The 27,166-nt window shown below is 42.9% G+C and overlaps 1 protein-coding gene across 1 annotated transcript; it reads right to left on the bottom strand.

The window, feature by feature from the left end:
* Positions 1-10,112: 10,112 nt before the first annotated feature.
* Positions 10,113-26,344, bottom strand: C1R (complement C1r). Its single transcript, XM_058171389.1, has 11 exons — positions 26,218-26,344; positions 24,245-24,473; positions 23,612-23,804; positions 21,820-21,957; positions 20,700-20,896; positions 18,630-18,777; positions 18,422-18,543; positions 17,251-17,329; positions 15,197-15,337; positions 13,348-13,422; positions 10,113-12,154 (listed from the first exon to the last, which is right to left on the bottom strand). Coding segments are annotated over exons 1-11 (2,145 nt in total). The 5' UTR covers positions 26,220-26,344; the 3' UTR covers positions 10,113-11,333.
* Between the last annotated feature and the right edge of the window lie 822 nt (positions 26,345-27,166).

Raw genomic sequence — 27,166 nt, 5'->3', positions numbered from 1 at the left:
TTTTCAGTGAACGTGAAATAATTCAGGATTATGCAGGGACCAACAGAATCTCATAGGACTTCGGTAGAGTAATGTACAGGATACAACATGACCAGCATAGAAGAAAGGAAGCAAAATATCCCTTCAGGGTGAGTGTCTCTAGATGTTAGTTTGTCCTAGCATTAGCTTCATAATAAAGTTTGAATTTGAAAATGGAAGTTAATGGTTTTAAATCTGTTGCATTATATATTTTGTAATTTAGTTTTATTGTTGTAAGACATTTTGAGTGCTTATGTGTATAAGAAGTTGGAGTGAAAATTTGGAACTGCTTGAGAAATAAACCTATATGACTCTTATTATTGTTAAAAGGGGACTCCATGTTTCCGCCACGAATCTGGGCAGTTTCCAAAGAAACCTAGACTGTGTGTGGTCTGAAGATAACCATTCTCACAACATCTCTGTTCACAGATTTCTCTCCTTGCTATCTGACTGCCTTCCCCTTCCTTCCCCCACAATCCAATTGGTTTAGCTGGCTGCCGGTTTTCAAATGAAAAGGGCTATTCAGCTGGATAGCCCATGAGGAGAAAACCTAGCTAGTATTTCTACTCTCTTTATTTGTTGGTCTGCAGTAAATCTCAAAGAGGTGATCAAGATCTTCATTAGCTGGTTAGAGAGGGGCTGGAAAGAAGCAAGGAGAGATTACACAAGCCTTTGAAGTGGCTACTGTAGTTCCAAAGGGTGGATAGTGGGAAGGCTTACTTGAGAAAGAATAGTGACCCTGAAAGGTGACCCTGAAAGGTGAGGACTAGCAACACTATGAAGTGTTAAAGGGTGAGGGAACCATTCCCCTTTGAGTCCAAAAACACCCACATTGGACCTCAACTGACAAAAAGACCAATCAACAGGAGAAGAAAAGATTTTAAGATGCCTGAACCTCTGAAGGATGAAGAAAGCAGAGCATTGTACTGAGGGAAAAGTGGTTTTGATACAGAATTCCAGTTTAATCATCCTGAGCAGTTGGGGTATCATACATCTGTGGTACAAATTTGGGTTAACAAGGCACTCTGAGGCTCTACTGATTTACTTGGGCAGAAAAGGTCCGTTTCTGTTAAGAAGCTCCTAGCAAGCAGTACTGGAAACAGATAAACAGGAATATGGAGATGCATGGACTTTTGATAAGTATATTTATTGTAGAAAAGTTTAAAAAGCTGTTACAGAAGATTTCCAGTAAACTTTGGATGTCAATGGCAAACTTTAATAATAAAATTGAGGTTTAAATCTTCGCATCGCTCTGTCTCTCTCTCTGTCACTCTGTCTGTCTGTCTGTCTGTCTGTCTCTCTCTCTCTCTCTCTCTCACACACACACACACACACACACACACACACACACACACACACACACACACACACACGGAGGGGGTTTAGAGAGAGTTATGGGCATGAAGCTGTTCTCTTTTGGTTGGGAGGAACAATTTGCATCCAGTCCTTGCTATGGTAACAGGTTGATCGTCCCCCTGGTGGTTTGCTTATGACCATGTGAGGCCTTGTTCTCCCTGTTGAATTATGGGAAGAGGGTTGTTAAAACTCTCCAAATCATTGTGGTCCACTAATTGATAATCATAGACCAAATCAATGTGTACACACTGTTAAGTTTGGGCAATAACGAGGCAGGAGACCAGGGTAGTGACAACAGCTCTTTAATATACAGTGAACCCAGCAACCAGTACTGGGGCAAACCTCTCTTTATATACAGTTCGGCCGGTGGCCTCAACCAATCAGCAACGTGCTAATTCCCGCCAAAACTTTTAAAGATACATTACACTCCTTCCCTCCCAGAAAACACTTTACTCATATTTGCATACATTTAGCATATTATTTCTCTACGTAGTCGCGCAGGTACGCTGGGCGTTTCCTAACTCTCCCGGACCTGCGCAGTTCATTATCTGGGAGTGAGTCGAGCTGACGGGAGGGACTGCTCGTTCCTCTCAGCTCCTCCTCCGGCCATCCGCCTTGGATTACTGCCGAGTCGTGCCCGCTGTCCTCAGGAAGGACCGGATGGTGTCGCTGGACCTCGTCTGAGCCAGATAAGTCCCCGTTTTTCTCGGCTTGAGTCAGCTGGTTCAATCAATGAGTAGTCAGGGCCCGTCACCTCTATCTCTGGTCTAGTGTTAATTCTATTTCTTAGCTGATCTATGTGGCGTCTCCACACCCGGCCGCCCTCTATCTCCACGAGGTACGACTTGGGGCCCGTGGTGTCTATGATTGTTCCTTTAGCCAGTTTGGGCCATCACCGTAATTGTGTGCCCATACATAGCTTCCTATGGCCAGTTCTCTTGTTTTGCCTGGTGTTGTTTTGTACCCGTCTGGCGTGTAATTCGGGTTTAAACGGTCTAATGGGCATCTTAGTTTTCGTCCCATCAGTAGTTCTGCTGGGCTGCGCCAGTGGCCACACAAGGGGTTCTGTGTTGTACCGTTAGGAATGCATCAATTTGTGATTGCCAATCGCCTGGGCCACTTCTGGACAATGCCTCTTCGCGCTCGGACGAAACGTTCAGCAAGGCCGTTCGTCGCAGGGTGGAAAGGCGCCGAGAGGGCATGTCGGATGCCCTCTTCGCCAAGTACCCTCAAAAGTGTCGCAGTGAACTGTGGCCCATTGTCTGACACTAGAGTGTCCGGCGAAAGGTGCCTTAGTGCTGAAATGACAGCTTCAGCGGTTGTGGATTTCATTAGGATGATCTCCAACCATTTGGAGAATGCGCCCACCACCACTAGGAATGTTTGGCCGTGAAAGGGCCAGCAAAGTCAATGTGGATTCTTGACCAAGGCCCTTGGGGCTTTTCCCATTCTCTGACTGGGGCTGTTGGGGTAGCGGTCTGGACTCTTGGCAAGCTTGGCATTTCCCTACCCTCTCAGCAATCTCTGCGTCCATGAGTGGCCACCATACATAGCTCCTAGCTAACCCTTCATCCTCACGATGCCTGGGTGACCCTCGTGGAGGAGGTCCAATACCTTGCCCTTAACTTAACAGGAATTATTACACGATCACCCCATAACAGGCACCCCTTGAGCCGAGAGCTCATCACGTTTTTAACAAATTCTTTGAACCGTTGCGGCGCGGGCCACCTCTCTGTACCCAACCGAGTACAGTCCTTAACACAATGTCGGTATGATGCCGAGCCACTTCCTTTGATGTGACTGGGCCAGAGTCCAACGAGTCAATAAGGAGGATGGGTGTCCCGGAGTGGGATCTTGATCGCCCCTGGCAGTGGGCATCGGCTCAGCGTCTGCATGCCCCACTTCTTTCCCGGTCGATGCTGCAGCTTGTATGAGTAAGCGGCTAAAATATAGTCCATCGAGTCAAGCGTGGCGACAGTGCCACAGGTGTTGGCGATCGCCAGCCAGTAGTCCCAATAACGGTCTGTGGTCAGTCACGATTTCAAAATTCCGCCCAAAGACATACTCATGGAATTTTTGACCCCTGATACAATGGCCAATGCTTCTTTGTCTAATTGGCTGTAGTTCCTCTCTGGGAGGACATCGTTCTAGAGTAGAACGCTATAGGGGCTTCTGTGCGTTTGGAAGTCTATGGCTGAGTACAGCCCCACCCCATAAGGTGACGATCGCAAATCAGCACTAGGGGTAGTGAGTCGTGATATTGGATGAGCAGGCTATCACTTGAGAGCAGGTTCTTTACTGCTTCAAAAGCCCTATTTTCTGACTTTCCCCAAGACCAAACAGTATTTTTCCCTAAGAGCCTATGCAGCGGTTCCAAGAACGGTTGCTTTGTTCTTTAAAAAGACCGCGTAAAAATTAACCAATCCTAGGAATGCCTGCAGCTCTGCTTTGTTTTTGGGCGCTGGAGCCTTTCTAATTGCCTTAACCTTGCTTTCAGTAGGGTGAATTCCTTTCTTGTCTATCCGTAGCCCAAGAAATCGACGATTCGACCCCTATCTGACATTTATTTGTCTTGACTTTTAATCCGCTGTCCGGAAAATGCTCAAGACCTTTCTTAACCGCTCCCCAATTCCTCCATGTTTTCCCTGAAACTAGGACATCATCAAGTAGGAACTACCCTGGGAGCCCTTGCAGTAGTCGTTCCATCAGGTTTTGGAACAGCCCTGGTGCCACACTAACCCCAAATTGCAATCGGGTGCACTTGAATGCCCCCTGTGCGTCACAATCGTTTGGGCTTGGCTGTGCGGGCGTCTACTGGCAGTTGTTGGTAGGCTTGGGCCAAGTCTAACTTTGCAAAGACTTGCCCTTGCCCCAAGGAGTGCAATAAATGTTGCACCACGGAACCGGTAAGCGCTTTTTGCAAGGCTTTGTTAAGCGTCGCCTTGTAGTCAGCGCAAATTCTAATTGACCCGTCCGACTTGATTGGGGTGACGATTGGCGTCTCCCACTTTGCGTGATCGACTGGCACCAAAACCCCTGATTTATGAGCTTGTCCAGCTCCTTATCAATTTTGGTTTTAGGGCAAAAGGACTCTCCTCGCCTTAAGCCTAATGGGGCTACCTGGGGTCTAAGTTGAAGGAAATAGGGGTCCCCTTGTACTTGCCCAGGCAGTCCTTGAAGACATCTTGAACTCGTTAAAGAGAATGTCTTTCAAATTGCAGTCACTTCTGTAGATGCCAGTCACTCCCATGCCCAGGGCACGAAACCAGTCTAGTCCCAACAGACTGGGCAGAGTTCCTTCGACGATCGTGATGGGCAGGGTCTTTTGTGAGGCCGACTCGACTCGGACGGAGGTGGTCCTCGAACAGGGATGCGATTCCCTGGTAGTCGTGCACTCGTAGCCGCTGTGCTTGCAAATGGCGCCGCGACGGACGGCAGTGACTTCGCCAGGGTGTCCCAGGACATGATGGTGATCGCTGATCCCGTGTCTACTTCAAGCCTGCACCGTACTCCCTCGATCTTGGGCTTTGTAAAATCTTCTTTCCACTTTGGTTGAGGCGCGCCTATAATGACAGTCGTTTGGTTAGACTTCGCGCCTTTCTTGTTTGAACCAATCGCGGGCCGCCTTTCCGGTTCCGCTTTTGATTGGTCGATTTGAATTTTCGGCGGAAGGTTGGGCGCTCTGCAAACCTGAGCTAGTGTCCTTTCTTCCCACACCGCCGCATGTTGCGTCTTTAAACCTGCAGCGTTGGCGCTGATGCTGCCCTCCGCAGCTTCCTCGTCACGGTCCTCAGTGTCGCGCTTCTCGGTCCGGCAGACCTCTTCCTCATCCTCGCCTCACCTTCGGATTCGGACTGAATCTCCTCCTGGTGTACTGGCGCTGGCTTTGCGCCGCCTTGGATTGAAGAGGCTTTTGCAGAGTCTCTGCTGCTTTAGTAGACATTTCGTGTGCTCTGGCCTCGTCCAGAGCGGTGGCTAGTGTCAGGTTGCTCCTGGCTAGCAGTCGTCGCCGTGGCGGATGTCCTTGACCTCGGATGAGTTGCTCGAGTAGCACTTCGTCTAAGTCTCGGTATCCACAGTCCTTGGGCGCTCTTCTCAACGCGCCATGTAGTCACCGATGGACTCGCCTCCATCTGTCTCGTTCTCCGAATTCAAACCGCTGCACGTATTTGGACGGCGCCGGTGCGAAATGGTTCTCCAGCAAAGTCTGCAGAGTCGGCCACGATACCGATTGTATCGGCGTTGGCTCTGCCAGGGCTTCCGCAATCTCGATTACCTCGGGCCCGCAATGGCTTAGGAAGTAAGCCCGTTTGCGGTTATCAGGATCCCTGTAGTTCGTTGGCTTCTAGAAAGCTTTCAAACGGGTCATATATGTTCCCCATTTCTCCTTGCCGGGTTGTACGGTGCGGGTGGCGGTTTGCCATTTCCGCTTTCTGCCCTGAGTTTGCTGGGTTCGGAACTAGCGTGCTTCAGCTCGGTTCTGGTTCTCCTTAGCCTCGAGATCCCACCTTCGTCGCCAATGTTAAGTTCGGGAAGTAACGAGGCTGGAGACCAGGGTAGTGACAACAGCTCTTTAATATATGGTGAACCCAGCAACAGGCTGGGGGAAAAACCTCTCCTTTTATACAGTTCTGCTGGAGGCTTCGTCCAATCAGCAACGTGCTGATTTCCCGCTCAAATATTTAAAGGCACAACTGTTAATACATAACAATATCCCTTCAGGGTGAGTGTCTCTAGATGTTAGTTTGTCCTAGCATTAGCTTCATAATAAAGTTCGAATTTGAAAATGGAAGTTAATGGTTTTAAATCTGTTGCATTATATATTTTGTAATTTAGTTTTATTGTTGTAAGACATTTTGAGTGCTTATGTGTATAAGAAGTTGGAGTGAAAATTTGGAACTGCTTGAGAAATAAACCTATATGACTCTTATTATTGTTAAAAGGGGACTCCATGTTTCCGCCATGAATCTGGGCAGTTTCCAAAGAAACCTAGACTGTGTGTGGTCTGAAGATAACCATTCTCACAACATCTCTGTTCACAGATTTCTCTCCTTGCTATCTGACTGCCTTCCCCTTCCTTCCCCCACAATCCAATTGGTTTAGCTGGCTGCCGGTTTTCAAATGAAAAATGCTATTCAGCTGGATAGCCCATGAGGAGAAAACCTAGCTAGTATTTCTACTCTCTTTATATACAGTTCGGCCGGTGGCCTCAACCAATCAGCAACGTGCTAATTCCCGCCAAAACTTTTAAAGATACATTACACACACAGTTTGAATGCTTCTTTCATTCAAAAGCTGCCTTCACACAACATTTTAGGCCAGATTTATTTAACACAGCTAACTCAACAAATCACATTTTATGTGGGAAAGTACATTTTTTTATCCGTTAGAAGGAAATATTAAGCATGCAGTGAAACCATTTTACCTTAAACGTAACAGGAAAGTGGAGGGGGCAGCATTAAATTTTCTAAAATTGGGAGTGGCTAAACCATAATTAACAATCCAGAGTGGCTGGTAACTCTATGGTAAGCCATACAAACTACAGTTTGCCTTAAAGTGTAGCTTTAAACTAGCTGCACATCTAGTGCAGCTAGTTTAAAGCTGCACATTAAACTTAGATTTGCCAAGTTTAAATTCTAGTCTCTGGCAGATGTTCCTTTGGAAGACTGAATTCATTCTACGATGAATGATAATATGCTCCATAAATTATTTGTGCTCCAGAGAGTTTGTTATTGTAGTAGTATGTACCAGGAAAATATTTCTGTATATCTGTGAGGAACAATGGTCTTCGAGGCGAGGCTATTGTTGAATTGCAACAGGGCTTTACCATTGCAACACTTTAGTTTTGCTCAGCCAAGTGAATGGTAATCTTTACCTCTCCCTTGGCCATGGTGACCGGAGAAAGTGTCTAAACATCTCTAAGTGACAACGTCACATTTCTTTATTTGCATAGCTTGTAACATTTCAAAGGGCCTTTCTCACTGTTGTTAGGAAATTTATTCACCAAGCCTTGAGTCAGCAGAAAACAATACCAGTTTGAAATTAATGAAAGTTGCTGCCACCATTGTTATTCTGCCTCTATGGCTCATCCTTTCTCGTTGGTAGCAATCTCACCTTCCTCCAAGTTAAGGAGTATCAAAGCCAAGCAGATTTCCCACATTTTGAGACTGCCCTCAATAGCAGGAGAGTTAAGGGAAACTTCTTGTTTTCCTCATTAGCCGGGGAGCCCCACGGAGAGGAGGTGGAAAAACTATGTTGCTAACACATGAGTTATATTTTAGGCCAGATTTATTTAACACAGCTAACTCAACAAATCACATTTTATGTGGGAAAGTACATTTTTTTATCCGTTAGAAGGAAATATTAAGCATGCAGTGAAACCATTTTACCTTAAACGTAACAGGAAAGTGGAGGGGGCAGCATTAAATTTTCTAAAATTGGGAGTGGCTAAACCATAATTAACAATCCAGAGTGGCTGGTAACTCTATGGTAAGCCATACAAACTACAGTTTGCCTTAAAGTGTAGCTTTAAACTAGCTGCACATCTAGTGCAGCTAGTTTAAAGCTGCACATTAAACTTAGATTTGCCAAGTTTAAATTCTAGTCTCTGGCAGATGTTCCTTTGAAGACTGAATTCATTCTACGATGAATGATAATATGCTCCATAAACTATTTGTGCTCCAGAGAGTTTGTTATTGTAGTAGTATGTACCAGGAAAATATTTCTGTATATCTGTGAGGAACAATGGTCTTGGAGGCGAGGCTATTGTTGAATTGCAACAGGGCTTCACCATTGCAACACTTTAGTTTTGCTCAGCCAAGTGAATGGTAGTCTTTACCTCTCCCTTGGCCATGGTGACCGGAGAAAGTGTCTAAACATCTCTAAGTGACAACGTCACATTTCTTTATTTGCATAGCTTGTAACATTTCAAAGGGCCTTTCTCACTGTTGTTAGGAAATTTATTCACCAAGCCTTGAGTCAGCAGAAAACAATACCAGTTTGAAATTAATGAAAGTTGCTGCCACCATTGTTATTCTGCCTCTATGGCTCATCCTTTCTCGTTGGTAGCAATCTCACCTTCCTCCAAGTTAAGGAGTATCAAAGCCAAGCAGATTTCCCACATTTTGAGACTGCCCTCAATAGCAGGAGAGTTAAGGGAAACTTCTTGTTTTCCTCATTAGCCGGGGAGCCCCACGGAGAGGAGGTGGAAAAACTATGTTGCTAACACATGAGTTATATTTTAGGCCAGATTTATTTAACACAGCTAACTCAACAAATCACATTTTATGTGGGAAAGTACATTTTTTTATCCGTTAGAAGGAAATATTAAGCATGCAGTGAAACCATTTTACCTTAAACGTAACAGGAAAGTGGAGGGGGCAGCATTAAAATTTCTAAAATTGGGAGTGGCTAAACCATAATTAACAATCCAGAGTGGCTGGTAACTCTATGGTAAGCCATACAAACTACAGTTTGCCTTAAAGTGTAGCCTTAAACTAGCTGCACATCTAGTGCAGCTAGTTTAAAGCTGCACATTAAACTTAGATTTGCCAAGTTTAAATTCTAGTCTCTGGCAGATGTTCCTTTGGAAGACTGAATTCATTCTACGATGAATGATAATATGCTCCATAAACTATTTGTGCTCCAGAGAGTTTGTTATTGTAGTAGTATGTACCAGGAAAATATTTCTGTATATCTGTGAGGAACAATGGTCTTGGAGGCGAGGCTATTGTTGAATTGCAACAGGGCTTCACCATTGCAACACTTTAGTTTTGCTCAGCCAAGTGAATGGTAGTCTTTACCTCTCCCTTGGCCATGGTGACCGGAGAAAGTGTCTAAACATCTCTAAGTGACAACGTCACATTTCTTTATTTGCATAGCTTGTAACATTTCAAAGGGCCTTTCTCACTGTTGTTAGGAAATTTATTCACCAAGCCTTGAGTCAGCAGAAAACAATACCAGTTTGAAATTAATGAAAGTTGCTGCCACCATTGTTATTCTGCCTCTATGGCTCATCCTTTCTCGTTGGTAGCAATCTCACCTTCCTCCAAGTTAAGGAGTATCAAAGCCAAGCAGATTTCCCACATTTTGAGACTGCCCTCAATAGCAGGAGAGTTAAGGGAAACTTCTTGTTTTCCTCATTAGCCGGGGAGCCCCACGGAGAGGAGGTGGAAAAACTATGTTGCTAACACATGAGTTATATTTTAGGCCAGATCCATCTATACATTTACCCATACAGGAAATACGTGATAGAGGAAGATTCTTGGACTCAATGGTGTTAGATAAGTTGCTTCAAAGCTCCTTATATATCCTGTGGGGTGGGGCTCCCGCCCCACCCTTCCTTTTGATGATGCCACCTCTCTAATCTTCTGAAGCATGGGTAGATCCAAGCTTGATTATTATTATTGTCAGCTGGGTCTGAAGGCATAGCCTGGGGAAGGGAGGAATCAGGGGATGACGGCCTCATTACGTCCTTCGACTGGTCTGGTTCTGGCTCCTGGAGCTGGGCCAAAGGAATCGGTGCTCTTGAGGTAAGCCTTACCGGCCCTTCCCCCTCACTCTCGGAGTCACGTTCGGGCATGGGGCCAGGTTCGGGGGCTGGAGTCACAACATATTGTGTTTTTCAAGCCTTGTGTATTGTTCAAATGTTTATTAATGTTGATTAGTTGTTGCTGCACAGCATGTTTTTAATGTTTCAACACCGATTTTGTTGGAAGTGCCAATAAAATAAATATATGTTTAATTTTATCAACCATTTACATTTTTATTCCTGTGAGTAGTTGTGGTAGGGGCCCCAGTACACTGCTTTGCCCGGGCCCATAATGCTGTTAAGACAGCCTTGCATATAGACACAGAAGAGCTTCCTGTTGCAGAACACAGAAATCAAGAGGCACAAAAATATCAGCCCTGGGTTTATGTCTCCTGCTTATAGACCTGGATCAACAGATTTAGAGCAGTTCTTTCCCCAGCTCTGCAATTGATATACCCTGTTCTAGATAGTTTTGCATAGTCTTAGCAGCAAAGTTTATCACACATGACATTCTCTGCCATAAATAATCGTTCTTGACATGTTGTGATTTATTGATAACTTGCTTTAATGTTTATTAATTACAAAAAAAATACATTATTTCTGAGATCGTGTTATGGCATTATCGGAAGTTTGTATCAGATGTTCTCCCTGCTGTTGATGAAACTAATGCACAGATATTTTTGAGATGTTTGATTTAGCTATCTTTAGTTTATTTTGCTAAGCAACTAAAGATTTCATAGAGACTGTATCAATAGAAGCTGTTAGTTAAACCAATAATTGTTGATTTTGAGAGGGGATAAAGGGCTCTCTCACTTCTTGTAACAATAAATGAAAAAAAGGGTACCATTTTCTACAAAAAATTTTGGTAGCTGTCTTTTGATTCCTACAGTGCATGTAGAGGCAGATTCTGGAGCCAGATGCTAAAAATATATTCACATTCACAAAATTATAGTGTGTGCAATCATTTCCCATCTTAGAGTCCCTAGAAAGAACCTGAAAGAAACTTTTGAGCCAAGAGGATGAGGAAATGGGAAGAAATAACACTTCCTTTTCCTATTTAGAAATCTTTCACTTCTTCTAAAAACTTACTCTTTGCTGACGGCATCGGAGAATGAGAAGAAAAATGATGGGCAAGAGGAATTATTCCCCCCTCTCCCATCCAATAAAACAGGGGTCTCCAACCTTGGTCCCTTTAAGACTTGTGGACTTCAACTCCCAGCAAAGCTGGCTGAGGAACTCTGGGAGTTGAAGTCCACAAGTCTTAAAGGGATCAAGGTTGGAGACCCCTGCAATAAAAGAAGCAACTATACATTTATTTGGTATCAAAAAAAAGAGAGGACAGGGCAGCAAGAACAGCAGAAAGCTAATGAGAAGTATGTATTTCCCTGCATGCATGGAATCATAATTTAGTTTATGCTTCTTCAGTAGGCTAATGAGAAACCTGCATGGACACCCAATCCTTCCCAACAATGCCCTGGATCCAATCCAAGTAATTGATGATTTTGGTATAAAAGCCATATCCTTTGCCACAATCAAGGCCCCAAGAAACGATGCCTGTGGCTACCCAACGCTGAGTCTCTGGGTCACGCACAGCTAAGGCCCCTCCACTGTCACCCTGACAGGTGTCTTTTCCTCCATAGGGGGTACCAGCACAAAACATGTTGTCTGAGAAGACTTGATCCTTCTTCCTTTCTTGCAACCACTTCCGACACAAATCCTGGTTGCCCACTGGAATGGGGGCATATTTCAGCCTGCTAGCAAGGATGTTTTTTTCTACCCCAAAGCCACTGGCATAGCCCATCCAACCTGTATAGTAATAGGTGGTGTTTCCTGACTCAGGGAGACAGATAGGCAGCATGTCGGGGCCAAGGGTCACCGGATCTCTCAACTCAATGAGCGCAATGTCTCCATCAAAGTCGTGGTCATCGTTTGGATTGTAATCCGGATGCACAAAGAGTCTGAGAACTGGTTTATTGCCTTTCTTGTACAGCTCAGTCACATCTGTGTGACCCAGGAAGATTTCAGCCTTCTCGGCCATCTGTGCAAGGGTCAGCATCTCTGTGTCATTCCCTTTCCCTTTTGGGTACACAGTGTGGGCAGCTGTCAGGATCCAGCGATCACCCAGCAGTGCCCCTCCTGCTCGCCCAGCGATGACAGTCATAGCTTGCCATGGGAAACTGCCTCGTGGGGCATCCTTCCCACCAATAATTCTCTGGACTTCCATGATTGGCTTGTCTGGCTTTCCACACACTGTGAAAAGAGAGAGAATATTCAAAAAGGCTGCAGCACCCCCATCTCCCTCTTGCCCCCTTGACAACAAACTTTCCTTATTTGTACACCTTATCTTTGCTTAAGTCACATCAGAGGAAGGCTCTTAATCATCTTCTTCTTTACTTCTTGTTAAATTGTTAATTAATTTGCTTCTGTCTCCTCTTTCTGCTAAAAATATTGGGTATCAATACCTCTCTCATTACACTACCAGAAGAAGAAACAGAACACAAAAGTGCCTACCGTTCCTGTCCTATTGTTCTCTTCATTATAGTATTATATGCATACTTTTCCTTATACTTTTACTTATATATACTTTTTCTCTCATGATGGGTTATTTTTATGTTGATGATTGTATATACTGTTGTGACAAAAAATTTTTTTTAAAAAAAGGTAATTCAACAGACAGGATCCTACGACACTTGGCAATGACAGCCACCAGAACCGGGCGCCTAAAGCCTGCCAATAATTGGTTGCATGGCTTATTCTTCTTTCTCCAAGCCTTCCTGGCATCTATGGTCTTCCTATGGGTGCTATTCTTGTTTGTCCAAGTGGACGCACGAAAGAATTGAGAACTGGGTGGCAGGGGCGGGAAAGACCACAAAAGTCTCAAACTGATTTTGAAAAAATTCTCAGCAAAGATTTTTAACCAGAGACACTGGTTGTGGTTATTTTAAAAAAATTCTCAGAATTTTTATATGCTTTATCAATATGTTTCTTTTATATGATTTGATCTCTGCTTTTTTATTTGTGCTATCTGCCTATCCTCCTTTTATTTACAGAAGTTAATTTTATGAAGAAAATGAGAACAAAAACTAATCTCAGAGCTGGATCCAAAATCCCATCTCATTCTAGTACAGGGGTCTCCAACCTTAGCAACTTTAAGCCTGGCGGACTTCAACTCCCAGAATTCACCAGCCACCTTTGCTGGCTGGGGAATTCTGGGAGTTGAAGTCCGCCAGGCTTAAAGTTGCCAAGGTTGGAGACCCCTGTTCTAGTAGGTCAAATAGCAATGTAGGTGGACAAGATGCCTGCTTCCTCTCAGCCTCTTTTGGCTCTTCTGGTACTAGGGCTTGCTAGTCTTCTGGCACCAGCATCAGCTTTGACTACTGAGAAGAGGTGAATCATGTGCTACAACAATATGTGAAAGAAGAAAATCTTTGGCCATGATTTACCTGGCAGACACATTGGGATGTCATCATGATTAACTTGGTCCTTCCAGGAACCCTCAGCTGAGCAGGTGTAGATACCTAAAGGAGAAACAAAAGCAAGAATAGTGGAACCAAAGATTGAATGCTCAATGGGTTTTTATTGTTTATTTTTGAACGTTTTATTGGTTTTTTTTAAAACCATGGATGTTTTATGTTTTATTTTTGTGTATCTGAACATCTTGCAAGTGCAATGAGATTGAAATCGTTCAGTCACTCACTCAAATACACAAAAAAAATGCATTTATTACATTTAATGCCAAGTACTCTAGCCCACAATGCATCAAGGTTGGGCAGCTAAAACCAATTTAAATAAATAAAATAAATGGACTTTTTTTTCTGGCTATAATTAATTTATTTAAAGAATTAGCATTGTCAGATCAGGTGCCCAAGACAAGAGCCATCAGTTATTGCTTCTTTACCCATCTTTTATCTTTTATGTTATTTTTTTTAAAAAAATCAATACTTATTTATTAAATTTATATACACATCCATCTACCAAAAGAAACTCTAGATGCCATGTGAAAATGACAATGCAATACAATTATTTTTTAAAAGGCATTAAAACAATAAAGGCACTCCTGAGGTCCTGCTAGACCTTCATCCATAAATCGGGCATCTGGTGCCAGCTCCATCAACATCCTGGCTCCAATGCTGAGGGAGAAATCCAGGTTTTTGCTTGTTTGCCAAAAGGCCAACAGGCTCAAGTCCATCCATAGCTCTAGGGGAGGCTGTTTCATAAGGCAGCCTCAATGACGCCCTGCCAGGTGACCCTGTTTCACTAAGGGGGCTTGGAGCATTCCCAGCCTTCTTTCACCCCCACTTCTGCCCAGGGGTGAAATCCAGAAGGTTCTGACAGATTCTGGAGAAATCGTAGCAGAAATTTTGAGCATGTTGTGTCTGCGCCCCCCGAGCCAGGCCCCCTGCCAGAAAGTGACTTGGAAAGTGAGGGGGAAGGGCCATCAGGACTTACCTCGGGAGCACTGGCTTCCCTGGCTCAGCTCCAGGAGCCAGAGGCAGGCCAGGTGGAGGAGATAACAAGGCCTCTGTCCCCTGACTCTTCCCCCCCCAGGCCATGCCTCCAGACCCAGCTGATGGCAATCAGGCCTGGCTGGACCCCTGGTTTCGTAGGCAGGAGAGGCGGGAACAACAGAATCAGAGGTGGGGCAGGCCTAGGAATGCTGAGTCATGGAATCACACCCCACAGATATAAAACCAGCGAGGGCTGCTATGCCTCTTCGTAGCAGGCAAATCAACTGCTTAACTAGAGCTGAATTACTGTTTGTTTGTGGGTGACTCATCGGCATCAAGGGAGATAACAGAGTCACTTGGCAGATGCTCGCTAGTTTGCTACCAGAGCTGATAGTGCTGGCTAATTAAGCCACCGCTCGGACGGAGGCGAGGTGGGACAGAACAGAGCAGTTTGGAGAACCAGCAAATGCCACCTCTGGCTGGCTCCAAAGTGGGGTGGGAATGAAGATTTTGCAATACCCTTCCCCAGGAGTGGGGAGGAAATGGGGATTTTGCAGTATCCTTCCCATGGGAGTGGGGAGGGAATGAGGATTTTGCAATATCCTTCCCCTGCCATGCCCACCAAGCCACGCCCACCAAGCCACACCCACAGAACTGGTAGTAAAAAAATTTGGATTTCACCACTGCTTCTGCCCCTCTCCCACCCCCCACCCCCCCAAGTATTTGGTAAAGAAGATAGACATACAAAAGCAAGGAAATTGCTTGGCTGCTGGTTTGTCAAGTTTCCCATGCAGTGCTGCAGCTTGCACTGGGTTTGGATTGATCTGGCAATGCATGGCCTCACCTTTTCCTGGGGTGCTGAGCAGGCGATAATAGGGTTCATTACAGCGGTACTTGATAACTGACTCATAGTTGTTATTTTTTGTTGCCGATACAAAATTAAATTCCCCATTTCTCAGAAATTTAGGTTCACCGCAATTCACAACTGCAAGACACAAACCACACAAGAGGAAGAGAAGAGAGTATAGTATTTCCCTCTGGGATTTTCCATGGACCAGAAACAATCTCAATCCAACATCAGCACTCTCATAGGAATTATTATTTCTTTCTCAGGTTATGATTAATGATATGTCATATCTCAAATCTTGCCCTAACACAGGGGTCTGCAAACTTGGCTCTTTTAAGACTTGTGGACTTCCAACTCCCAGAGTTCCTCAGCCAGCAAAGCAAACCCACAAGTCTTAAAAGAGCCAAGTTTGCAGACCCCTGCGGCCCAACAGAATAATTTGTAGGTCTTCTTCTTTGAAGAAGATCAAAACTTTGTGTGTGGGACATAGCAGTAGCAATCACTAGTTTGGTTGGTTTTTGAATGAGAAGCAAAGGAGAAGACTAGCTTTTCCCCCTGGTATTAGTTATCTGAAATGCATCTCCATATAAAGAACTGCTTTTTCATGCACAGGCAAAAACACACCGAATCCTTAAGACAATTCAGAGAGAGTTTTAGAAGGGAAACAGAAAGAAATAAAAGAAAGCCTTCTCGGAATTGTCAGATCAAGTATTGGCAGCATGTCAGAAAATAAAGAGCATAAACCTAAGGGCCAAATTCCACAATTTAGGAGACTTTCCTTGTTTGCACAATTGCAGCAAAAACATCCCAGCAAACACACACACACCATTTTTTGCCTGCGTCCTCGTGACGTTGCTTTGATCTGATTGCTACCTTAAAGTCACCCTTAGCCACATCTGTGCTAAAATAGCAAAAAAAATTGTCTTATCTCAGCATAGGTTTTGCCATGGATAGAATCTAATGGGTTTCATTAACCATTCTGTTAGCAGCACAACTGGGTGACTTTGGGGAGAGATTAGCTATAGAGGCATCTAATGGTTTTTGTGAATCTGCCACTTCTCCAATTTCTGGGCATTATCTTCTACAGCCCTTCTTTTATTTGTTTTTTTTTTCATCTAAGAATTACAGAGACTAATTCTTTTAAATTGGGTTCCCCGCCCCCCAGCAAACATACATTGGGGCTCTGAGCTGAACCCAGCTTGGAGACATGGATCAGCTGAACAAAAGCTGACAAATGAAAGTGTTCCTGTTAGTTATGGTTTAGATCAGGGGTCTCCAACCTTGGCAACTTTAAGCCTGGTGGACTTCAACTCCCAGAATTCCCCAGAATTCAATTCCGGGAGTTGAAGTCTGCCAGGCTTAAAGTTGCCAAGGTTAGAGACTCCTGGATGAGATTACTTTTAAATATGACTTAACATGATTGTTAAATGGTGCTAAACGTCCAAGAGGAGCTTGATTATCAGCTGATAATCAACTAATAATCAGGTTTCCTTCAAGACATTTTTTTGCAATACATTTCAATACACTTTTGCAAAATCAGAGTGAGTTTTGAAAAATGGCTAAGCTTCCCTGTTTAACTATTGGTCAAAATGTGCCTCCATTCCTGTCTCGGCTCTGTCACCAATAAAAGAGGGTGATTGCCAGACATTTTATATGCAGGGTAACATTTGATAGGAGCAGAAGGAAACAAAGCCAGGAGAATCCAACAGTCACTCTCTGAGGCATGCCCCATATACTGTACCATAAATAAGAACTGCTACAGGATAAGGACAGACAGTGAAGGCAAGTCAGAAAGCTTAATGATGGTATATTTTTCTGGCTTGTAATTGGTGAATAACCACGCTATTTATTGCCCAGTATAGATCAGATGAACAAAGTGGACTATCTTGTGGACAGAGGCAGCAAAATGCTTCTCACTGCCATGGGCAATGAAGATTCCCAGCTCCAGCCCTTCAACAGCAGGAGTCAGGAAAAAGGTCACCAGAATTTGGGGAACTTGAATCTGCTTAGGCAGTTTTGCAGGCAACAGGTAGGAAAGGCTAACGACTCACTTTCACATCTGGGCATAGAACGATGCCAGGTCCCATCATGTTGGCAGACAGAGGTAAAGGATGTCAAGTGTTCTTTACCCTGTTCAAATGAAAAACAGCTAACAATCAATTTAATACCTTTGTTGATGTCCCTAGTTTGCTATCATGCTTTTTGTCTTTTTCCGTCTATAGTCTGGCTGACTGAGGTTCAAATCAGACAAGAGATGCCACCTTAAGACAATTTGTTTGGCAGTGGCAGATGGGGTAGGCTGTACGTGGGGTTTTACCTTAGCCTTTCTCTTCATTGGAATCCATGGTAAGGAAGAAGAAAAGCTTTCTCGTCCGAAAAATGTAAGAAGGATCCCTCACCCAGATTACTGACACCATTCTGGGATTGACAACCTCGCCAGAACAAAAGCAATCCATCTTCATACTTCTGACCTCTGTTCCCCCCCTATAATTATTGCTCTAAATGATTGCAAGTCTTCAGAAACCTCATGAAAACAAGTTTTCAGGTTTTGATTTTTCTGCATGAAAAAATACCTCCATTATAAAGACTAAAAAGGATCAATGGTTGACATTAATTTTAGACTGAACATGCTACTACTGGGCAGAACAGTGATTGTACATTTATACCAGTTGGAGATTTCTTTTTAAAATAAAATCTGGGACTCTGGATTAACAAATGTAATCCTACAAGCAAATAAACTGGGGGACGCTTACTAGTCTTCTCTAGTTAATATATGACTGGCTAGAGTTATTCAGTAGTGGGAAAACATGAGAAAAGTTTGCAGTTGTACATTTGGTGCTAATAGAATTGAGTTCTGACCTTCAAAGCAGCTTCTAGAGCTAGTTCCAAATTAATGTTTTCTTTCTCTCTCACTCTTACATTTTCGGTTTCTCCAATTTCTTCACTCTGCTTTAGTAACTATTCAAAAATTGCGCAATTGACAACTCTCTGTCTTTAATCAAAAATTCAAGCACAGTTTGACCTATTTCTTTTGTGGGGAAGATAACGTATTTTGTTTTTTTCATGCCTTGGCATGTATCTTATCATGCTTCCATGAACAAGAGTAGAAAGAAAGGAAAGCTTTTAGAAGAAGCAAAAAGGAGACCACTTAGATCAAGGTCATTGCAAGAAAAAGGCTTACAAGAGATAACATAATAAAGCACTCAGACGAATAAGGCTCACCTCCATCAAGTTATATCCAGTTTTGCAGCTGACAATGAAGTAGTCTTGGTATTGATACAGGGGCTGTGGGTCCTTGATGATGGTGAAGACATCATTTGCCACAGGCTGTGGGCAACGGATTCCTATTGGAGATGAGAAAGAAATGAAAGAAGCAGCAGCAGAAAGGTCATTACCTTTTAACTTAAAAGTATTGGATGAGAATAATTACTTTCTATACTGTACGAAATCTTCCACCCTCGGCTGTATCCTGATTCATCCGTGAGAAAAATAACATCCACTGAAGAACTATTGGTTTCAATCATCCTTGGAGGCTTTCTGCCACAGAATTCACCAATCTGTTTCATGCCAGCACGGATCTAGTAAGAAATTGAGGTTTCAGAAATGAATGTTCCATCAGTCAGAAGAAAAGGTGACATAAAATGGGAAAGAAACTTTCTTGGGAAATTTGGCTAAAAGCTTCCATCTTGTTATGATCAAAAGCTCATTAGAATGAGAAAGGCTTTCCAAAATTTGACTTGCACCAAATTCAGAGTGTGGTTTTTCTACATGGTTATTACAGTTGCATTTTTATACCTGTTTTGAATATTTCTATTAAAATCAACCAACCAACCCACCACTCAAAAGGTATCTCCATAGCTTCAAATTTAATTTCTCACTACTACAAATAAGATGGAACTTATGGCAAAGACATTTAAATGTTGTTGAAATAGTTCTCTTTTTGCTTGTTTTGATGGATTTTCCATAATTATTTCTTTATTATTTCTTTATTTAATTTCTACAGCCACCCATCTCAATCTAGTGTCTCTTGCTTTTTCATTTCAGTTCTTTTATATAATTATTTGACTTTTTCTTGCAATTATATTTTTATATTGGCTTTTGATTTCATTGTTACTTGCTGCATTTTAATGTTTTATTTAATTTAATGTTTTGAATTTGCTTGTTTATTTTTATTTCGTGTGTTTATTTTTATTTCGTGTGTCACTTAAACATACTTTTAAATATTAAATAATATAATAAATAAATTATTCAGTAATAAACACATATACATAATTATTAAGGCAAAATGATTGAATAAGTGTTCATACTAGGGGCTGCAGGGAAAGTAACGAAAGTATTTTGACAATAGTGTGAAGTGAGCAGCAAACTCAGAGGAAGAGGGGCGTGCATAAGTGCACAAAAGTGCCTACCGTTCCTGTCCTATTGTTTCATTTCAATATATGTTCCTGTATATAATGTTGTGACAAATAAATAAATAAATAAAGTAAACAAACAGAAGGTGCCCAATCTGGTAGCCTTTTGAGATTTTCCCCTGAGGATCAGCTATAGGATCAGCTATTCCAAGCAATAGAATAGAATAGAATAGAATAGAAAGGGACCTTGGAGGTCATTTAGTCCAGCCCCCTACTCAAGCAGGAGAACCTGTACCATCTTAGACAAGCAACTGCCCAGTCTCTTCTTAAAAACCGCCAGTGATGGAGCGCCCACGATTTCTGAAGGCAAGCTGTTCCACTGGTTAATTGTCCTTTCTCCTTAATTCCAGGTTGCTTCTCTCTTTGATCAGTTTCCAGCCATTATTTCTTGTCCTGCCCTTTGGTGCTTTGGAGAATAATTTGACCCCCTCTTCTTTGTGGTAGCCCCTCAAATACTGAAATACTGCTATTATGCCACCCCTAATTCTTTATAACAATGGAAGCACTTGGTGTGTAAATGGAGATTCTAAGTCATCCAGGTCATGTTTGTCCCAAAGGTGCTTTTTCAAGAGGCAACTGGATTTTCTGGTTTTTCTTTGAAGATGTTTTGCTTCTCATCCAAGAAGCTTCCTCAGCTCTGAAGAAACTGAAGAAGCTTATTAGATGTGAAGTGAGACATCTTCAAAGAAAAACCAGAAAGTCCAGTTGCCTCTTGAAAAAGCAACTTTGAGATACTTGGTGTGTACTTGCATTCTACCTGTAAGCTTATAACACATAAAATATTACAGGAGTCATTTGGTCTGTAATAGGCATTTTAGAAGAAGCCAAACTCCCTGAAACAACTCACCCTATTTGTAGTAGAGTTTACTTAAAAATGTAAATAGAAGAACGCAATTATTTGGACAATATTCTGGCTATTTCCATAGATCTTTCTTAGGAGAACCCCAAACATTTTAATTCCACCATGAGAACCTAATACTTGAGGGACAGACTGCAGTGATCCTTGAAGCTTCCCTATTCCTGATCTATCAAGGTTGAACCAAGTACTGAATGGCAACACCAGTTAGGAATTGATCAATCTGCAGTACCTTAAGCTGGTCATAAGGGCAGCGGACTTGTTGGTGGTCATCAATTTCAAAGGGTTGCAAGAACTTGAGGATAATGGTCATCCCTTTCTCTACCCGTATGCTGTAGTTACACTGCAAGTGAGGTGGATAGGGTTCAGGGTATCCCGGGCTTGACAAATACCCGGAGGTTTCTGTGAACAGTTCATTGCTGCAATCCACTGCAGAGCAAGAAACAAAAGAAGATTCACTGGAAGGGAAAGTTCATATCAGCTCATCTCCATAGCAAGAAGGTCGCATATTTCTGGGACCTATTTCTCCTTGCAAACCTGGGATAGCACCTTGATGGCATTACAGACAAGGATTGCTGGCCCCTTGAGGTAGGCTAGTGAGTCAACAACGTCTTCAGCTACCTTTTTAACTTACCTGTCAATGACTTATTCAGCTTCAACCACAATAATATTCAGGCAAACAATCAATACAAACTCAAGGTAAACGGCTCCAAACTCGATTGCAGAAAATATGACTTCAGCAACAGAGTGGTCAATGCCTGGAATGCTCTACCCGACTCCATTGTTACAGCCTCAAACCCTCACAACTTCAACCTCAAACCATGGACCTCACCCTATTCCTAAGAGGTCCGTAAAGGGGGCGTGCATAAGCGCACCAGCGTGCCTACCGTTCCTGTCCTACTGTCCTCATTTATCTCTACTTACTTGCTTTGTTTATGTTCATGTTTATACCTATACCTGCTATCTTGTACATGTTTGATTAAATAGATAGATAGATAGATAGATAGATAGATAGATAGATAGATAGATAGATAGATAGATAGATAGATCAGAAACCCCAGCAATTACAGGAATGCTAGTCTACTATTGTAAGGTGTAATAGAATCTTAAAGCCATTCAGAGATTTCCTTTGCTGCTTCTCATACAAAAAGGGAATCAAGGCAGAGTTGTTCTGAATTTCATTTTTGTGTTTTCTCGTCTCCTTTCCCAGAACTAAATAATCACTTCTCTGTTAATCACATCTGCAAACCTCCTCAATGTTATCTAGCATTCTTCCACATTGGTATTCTTCTGGGCATGATCTCCCTGTTCTCTCTGGTATTCGGCTTTCTTGGGTGATCACGTGGTCTTACCTTTGCAAGAATACCCATCACTCTGGAGTTGGTAGCCAGGCTGACAAGAGCAGAAGTAGCCCCCTATATAGTTGTGACAGAAATGCTGGCACTGAGGACCATCTTCAATGTAATTTCTGGGAGCACACTCATCTAGATCTAGAGGATGAGATGAAAGCAGAGAAAATAATAGTTTACAGGATTTTATTAATTTTGCATTCCAAAGTTGGATCATTCTTTTGCTCTTGAGCAGAAAAACATTCTCCAGGCAGCTGTTTCCAGAGCAGCTTCCCCAGTAAAAGAGGAAACCTTCGTCCTTCTGCTTATGATATGTGATGGTACATCTGCCTGCTCATATGTGCTGCACCACAGCTGGAGATTAATGGTTCCTGAAAATCTTATTCCTTCACCAGCAAATGTATTTTAGATAGCAGCAATGTTGAGGGTCTGCTATTCTTCGCTTAGCGTGTTCAAATTGCAAATATTTACCTGCTATGACAGAATTGCAGGTGTGAAATAACAATTGAAGCAATACAATTAAAGTCTCCTGTGACCCAAAGCCCCCAGTTCCTCAAAACATGAGAAAATCCACCGGACACTTGGCAAGCAGTTTGCATTTATGATAGTTGCAGCTTCCTGCAGTCACATGCATGATTTGCAACCCTCCCAGCCAGATTCCAACAAGCTAAATTAGTGGGGAAGTGGGGAAAATTGCAAACCATGATCATGTGATGTCTTGCTTAATGACTGTGCTGTTCAACTTAACGACCGTGGCGAAAAGGTCATAAAAGCAAGTGTGGTCGCATAATGCCTCTATTAATGACTGTACCACTAAACAGTGAATTTTCCAGCTCCATTATGTAGATTGAGGGCTTTCTGCTTGATCTTGCCACACTTCTTGCCCTACTGGATTCTCTCTTCTCCCATTCTGAATGAAGCCGCTTTGCAGGCAAGACATCTAGGGATCTCCAGTGGGATGCCATGTCTCACTAGGTAAAGGCTTAGGATCAAGCTAAAGGCATGAAAGTGCTGAACTGGTGCCTGTAGTGTTATAGCTAATAAGCTGAATCATGATAAAGAGGTGCTGTTTGGAGTATATCGTCCTCAGGAAATGTTTGTCAATCAATGTTTTTGATATGGCTATATTCTCCTAAAAAGAACATGTATAGCACTTGTTTGTCACTGGAGCCTCAGGCAACCACGGTGTCTTGACATATTTCTCATCCATTCAGGTTTACCAATATCTACTATTTCTGGACAGGGACAGCCTACATGCTAGTAAACTTCTCACTGAGGTATTTACACAATGTTATCTGTTGTGCTGCCTTTGAAGATAATTGCTGGAAAATATAGATGCCAGAATTTCCCCCTGTATGTCCACATGCCAGGTCTCCCATCCAGTATATAAAGGCAGCATTTGCATGGTAACATCACTGCATATGTGTCATCAGTTCATGTCATGACAGTTTGCTGGGCTATATTTACATATACCACTACACTGACATAAACACAGAAGCTTGGAAATTGTATTTCCCAATCTCATTTATACTGAGCTAATTAAAATAGAGTATTTTTAAATACTGTGAAATGCTTCTTCCCAGATTTCTTCCCATCTGGGCTGAATTGCTATTTATGTGCTAAACTCTCGACTGAATTACCTATTCTCTCTTGATTGTTCATGCTTATGTCCTCTTCTGTTCCTTTCCTCCCACCCTAAATGTTTTTCATCAGCAAGCCTTGAATGATCTTGAAAAGTGAAGCTGGGTCAGTTTGTGCTAAAGACTTCAGCAGGGTATATAGATTCTATACTCACCCACAGCTTGATAATAAGCTAAGAATCCCTTATAGGAAACCACAATGCCGTTCTCCTCATTAGAGAAGTCAGACTGGAACAGGAGCCGCATGTGATTGTTGGTAGACAAAAAGACCTTGTCTCTTGGGTGGTTGCCTGTGGCAGAGTCTACCTGGCCACAGAATCGGCCTAAGTCCTTCTTGTTTGCTGTGATCTGCCAGAGTCCAAGGAGAGGAGGAAGGAAACATTAAAAACCAGAGAGCTCCTTGGCCAAGTTCCATAGTATCTTCAATTAACCTGACACATACATGGGGCATTGAACTACAATCCTTTAAAAACAGTCCATGCAGACAGCATCTTGCCAATTTGCATGGAAACAAGGGGAATTTAGAAATCAAATTGAGATGCAGAAAGTTGGCGTGTTATAGAAGAAGAAGGAAGGAAATCAATATTCCCTCTAGTAAGCATTTTCTTGCAACTACATCTGAGCACAAATGCAAAAAAAAAGTGTGAGGAGAATAATAAAGAAGACAAGAAGGAACTTGTGATGCAAAGACCAGTGAATACAGCAATATTTTACCCTTTATGGGCAGCAATACTTGGATCTCAGAGACCCTGATTCCCATCACCACAACCCAGCCCCACTTCACATACCTTGACAAAGTCATATTGGCAGGTCTCAGATGGCTCCAGATCAAATAGCCGGAAACTTAGCTTTACTCTGTAACCCTTTGGCACTGAAATGGCCCAGGTACTGATGTTGTTGTTGGGATATGTTTTGGGATAATTTGGGGAAGTGATCTCCCCATAAAGCTTTGTGGTTGGCCTGGAACTGACTGCAGCAACTAAGAAAGCTCCCTGAAGCAGGAAGACAACGGGAGACCTGTCAACACAACACAACATAGGCATGAATGAGAAGACAGAGCCAAAAAACAGAGCCAACAAGACCTCTGAAGTGGACACCCCCCTCCAAACACAGACACATACATTGAAAATTGAATTGGGCAATAGGCACCTTTAAAGAAGATGCATCTTTTTCTTTTGAAACATCTTCTCAGTGTTGCATAAGTAGGACTTACAGATTACAAACCTTTAAGCCAGTGGTTCTCAACCTTTATAGTGCTGCGACCCCTTTAATACAATTCCCCATGAGGTGGCGACTCCTTTAATACAATTCTCCATGAGGTGGCGACCCCAACTGTAAAATTATTTTCATTTTGAATTTATCGTGCCTGAAGCCGTATTGGCTAGTGATCTGAACTGCTTGCGATTGCCTTGAGGACGGAGGCATTAAAGCGGAGACTCCTCCCCATTAAGTTTATCGCGCCTGAACCCAGATTAGGCTAGTGATTGGGAGTGATTGCAGCTGGCTTGAGAGGGAGACATCAGAGCAAAGATTTCTCTCTTTTTTAATTCATCGCGCCTGAAGCCGAATTCGGCTAGCGATTTGAAGAGTCTGCAGCTGGCTTGTGGAGTCAACCATTGAAGTGCGATTCTTCGACTCACAAGTATACTTCCCATATTTTGGATGGTCTTAGGCGACCCCTGGCAAATCATCATTCGACCCCCAACGGGGTCCCGACCCACAGGTTGAGAACCGCTGCTTTAAGCAGAGAAGCTTAGATTTCTAGAGTGGTGCATGCTGAATGTCCAGCCTATCCAGTCTATAATGGTACAATGATACTAACAGAATCACAATGTATATATAGTCCTGGACTAGGGCTACCAGATCTGGTTGTAAATATCCAAATGACCAGTGGAGAGCAGCAAATAACTTCAGGAAATTATCTCTTTGCTGCAGTGATCGTCTGAAATTTTGTAATTCAGATCCTATCCTTGTGCCTATGGACCTTCTAGTGAAGTGAGTCTTGTAATTCCTGGTGGTAAGGTAGCATTCTGTCCTCCTGTATTAGAACAGATCCCTTGTTGATCCAGAAGGTGGAAATCCATTTAACACATAGCAGGATAGGGTATGGAAGCCTTGAAAACTAGCATCCTTCAGAATTGCCAGAAATAGCATGAGTGTCAGAAACACTGTGGTCTCTGTTGCTAGTTCTATGTAGACTAAACTCTCTGCAAGGATCCTAGAGATAGCAAAGAAAAGAGAAAGGCGGCAATAGTCCTTGAGTGGCTTTCAGTTTTGATTTCATCCTCTGTGAAGTAGTTGCCACTCTGATTTGTTTGCTCTGCAAAGCTCTTTGGACCCAAAGATTACCAAATGCTACGCAAAATGGCTGCAAAGGAACCTGGAGAGGAATTGCTAACTCTAATCCCAAATCTCCATCTCTGGTCTACTGTGGCAATCTCTGACTTTTCAGTTGAAGATGAGCTAAGAGTCTTGAAGTTGAATGAAGAAAAGCACTATGACTCTGTCTGCATGAGGGGCTGTAGGACTAAAGCAAGAACAAGGCACTTTAAAGTGCTAAAGGCACTTTAGCAACACCTTGAGGCTGTGTTATATTCTTCTAAGGTTAAACCCAGCCCTGCAGTTCCTTCTCAGGCCGGCCACAGACATTCTGTGTCCTTGGAGATGTTCTAATACAGATATTGTAAAAAAGGAATCCCTGCATTCGTTTTAACAAGCAGGCACCTATGCCACCTCCCTTTCCCACACAAACAACACTCACATGTCCGAAGCTGGACTTAAGCTCTCTTTTCTCCCTCCAGTTCTTGTGGTCTGTTCTTGGGAGTTTCAAACAGATTTCAATAAATTCTTAACCCTGTTAGCTATGATTCACTGAGATAGGGGTAGAACATGCTGAGTGGGAGGGAAGAGAGTTAGCTGGTACTTTCCAGTCAATTAGGTAATAGCTATGGCTTTCCTAAATTGTGTTCTGCTGCCCTCTGCTGTCTACACACATACACACACACACACACACACACACACACACACACACAGAGGGAGAGAGAGAGAGAGAGAGAGAAAGAGAGAGAGAGTTTTTAATATAAATGTGTCCACTTACAGACAGAGGGAGATACATCCATAGGTGAGTAATTAGACAGATAGAATGATGGAGATATTGTTATTATGTAGAACGGTCATCTTCAATGTGATGAATAGAAAAATATTATTAGTTGTCTGATTTGTATTATAATTTTCATTGCTTTTATTGTACTTTTGTACTAAGCTATTCGGAGCTTTTGAAGGGGATTGAACAGCATATACATTGCAGGAAATAAGTAAATAAACAAATGTGTGTATACACGTGTGAAATTATGTTCCCTGGAATTAAGCTTGGCTTTTGGGGACCACATGGACCTCTCTGTATAGTAGTTTATCTCATCCAAGCACTAACTAGGTTCAACCTTTTAAAATCGTTTCTGGAGATCAACCAAGGTCAGCATACACAGAGACATTCCAAAGCAGTGTTTCTTAACCTTGGCACCCTGAGGGGGCATCCTGAACCTTCAGAATTGTCTAGCTGTAGTTGAAGTCCTCTCTATTCTTGGGGTGCCATTCTCCATTCTTCTTCAAGAACCATGGTGGCACAGTGGTTAGAATGCAGTGTTCTGCTGACCGCCAGCTGCCAGCAATTTGGCAATTTGATCCTGACCAGCTCAAGGTTGACTCAGCCT

Source organism: Ahaetulla prasina, chromosome 2 (assembly GCF_028640845.1).
Source record: "Ahaetulla prasina isolate Xishuangbanna chromosome 2, ASM2864084v1, whole genome shotgun sequence".
NCBI lineage: Eukaryota > Metazoa > Chordata > Lepidosauria > Squamata > Colubridae > Ahaetulla > Ahaetulla prasina.
The sequence above is the reverse complement of the archived record's forward strand: the minus strand, read 5'-3'. Positions and strand labels throughout refer to the sequence as shown.